This window comes from Octodon degus, unplaced genomic scaffold, assembly GCF_000260255.1.
Source record: "Octodon degus isolate 3935 unplaced genomic scaffold, OctDeg1.0 scaffold03352, whole genome shotgun sequence".
Lineage (NCBI taxonomy): Eukaryota > Metazoa > Chordata > Mammalia > Rodentia > Octodontidae > Octodon > Octodon degus.
The window spans coordinates 1,926-3,681 of record NW_004527928.1 but is presented as its reverse complement, the minus strand read 5'-3'; the positions used below and the strand labels follow the sequence as shown (position 1 = coordinate 3,681).

General features: G+C 63.9%; 1 protein-coding gene across 1 annotated transcript; it reads left to right on the top strand.

Moving 5' to 3' along the window:
• Nucleotides 1-214: 214 nt before the first annotated feature.
• Nucleotides 215-1,440, top strand: LOC101574391 (paraneoplastic antigen-like protein 5; the record flags this gene model as incomplete). Its single annotated transcript, XM_004648813.1, has 1 exon — nucleotides 215-1,440. A coding segment is annotated over exon 1 (1,226 nt), but the record flags the coding sequence as incomplete, so codon positions are not given.
• Nucleotides 1,441-1,756: the final 316 nt, after the last annotated feature.

Below are 1,756 nucleotides of genomic sequence, written 5' to 3'. Positions count from 1 at the left end.
AGCAGAGAGCCCTCAGCTGTCCTGGGAAGCTGGGGTGGGGGGCAGCCGCTGGGACAAGCACTGAGGGTGCTCTCGCCCCTTTTGCATCGCAGGCTGTGCCACCGTGGGATGCCGCTGCCTTCCTGCTCGGCACTGGCCGGAGTTCTGTCCATCCCGCAGCACCCCTGAGCGCATCGCTGCTGAGCGCTAGATCCAGCCGGCCAAAGAGGGCACCATGGCTGTGCAGCTGTTACAGGACTGGTGCAAGGGGATGGATATGGACCCCAAGAAGGCCCTGCTGATCGTGGGCATCCCTGTGCAGTGCAGCGAGGCTGAAATCAAGGAGACTTTGAGAGCGGGCCTGCACCTGCTGAGCACGTACAGGTTGGTCGGCAGAATTTTCAGGAGGGAGGACAATGCGAAGGCCATCTTGATTCAGCTGGCTGACCCTGTTCACTATCCCGTGATACCCAGTTGCGTAGCAGGCACGGGGGGAGCCTGGGAGGTGGTGGCCCAACCCCGGAGCTCAGATGAAGAGTTTCTCAGTAGGCTGAAGTACTTCCTGAAGGATGAGGGCCGGAGAATGGAAGACGTGGCTCGCAGCCTGGGCTTTAGTGCCCTCTCTGGGGAGGACGTGGGCGCAGGGCCTGTGGGAGAGAAGCCCCGGAGAGAAGCCGGGTGGTACCGGAAACCGAAAGTGTTTTCCGGAAGTCCTAGCCCGGGCCCAGGCGAAGAGGCCTTCGAGGCCTGGCTGGAGCAGGCCACTGAGCTGCTGCAGCTGTGGCAGGTGTCAGAGGCAGAGAAGCTCAGGCGCCTGCTGGAGAGCCTGCGGGGCCCGGCGCTGTCCGCCGTGCGTGTGCTCCGGGCCCAGAACCACTCCATCTCGGTGGGGCAGTGCCTGGACGCCCTGAGGGAGATCTACGGCAGCAGGGAGCACCCTGAAACCGAGAAGTCCATGTTTCTCCAGACGTGTCAGACGTCTGAAGAAACGGTGTGCGCTTTCTTGCTGCGCATAGAGCCCCTGCTGCAGAAAGTGGCGCGGCACAGCCCATTTTTAGGCCAGAGCACGGACTCGGTTCGCCTCAAACATGTGCTGACTCGGGCCTCGATGCCCGCTGCCTTCCGGAGCAAGCTAGAACTGTTAGATCAGCAGGGGAGCCCGCCCACTTTCCTGGAGTTGGTGAAGCTCGTTCGAGAGCAGGAGGCCTGGGAGAACACTGAGGCCAGGAAGAGGGAGAAGCAGAAGCAAGAGGAGAGGAGCCTCAGGGCTTCGGGCAGACAGGAGGAAGCTCAGGCCGGTGGCCCCGTGGCTCAGGGCCCGGCGCTGGAGGAGCCCGTTGCCACTGCAAGAAGTGACCTCGCTGAGAGCCGTGCCCAGATCATGCGGAGAGGGATCCGATCAATCAGGAAGCGCCCACGGCTGCTGAGCACCCAGGACAAGGGGGAAGACAGCCACTCCAGGTGCGCGGGGCTGTGGCTTGAAGGCAGGGCCGGCATAGGAGCGGAATCGGGAAACGGGAGAAGGGCTGGGGCCTCGAGCCTGCCCAAGCCCTAGGCAGCCCAGGCTCAGCGTGTGCCTGTGCGGCTCACCCTGGCCCGCAGCACCAGTCTTCTCCAGGGCAGGGATGTGTCGAGACCACCACAGGCAGTAGCAGCAGCAGCAGAACCAGCACCAGCAGTAGCAGCAGCAACACCAGCAGCGCCAGCACCAGGAGCACCAGCCCCGGCCCCAGCCGCCACAGCAGAAGCCCGGATCTGCGCTGAGGGGCAGGGCATC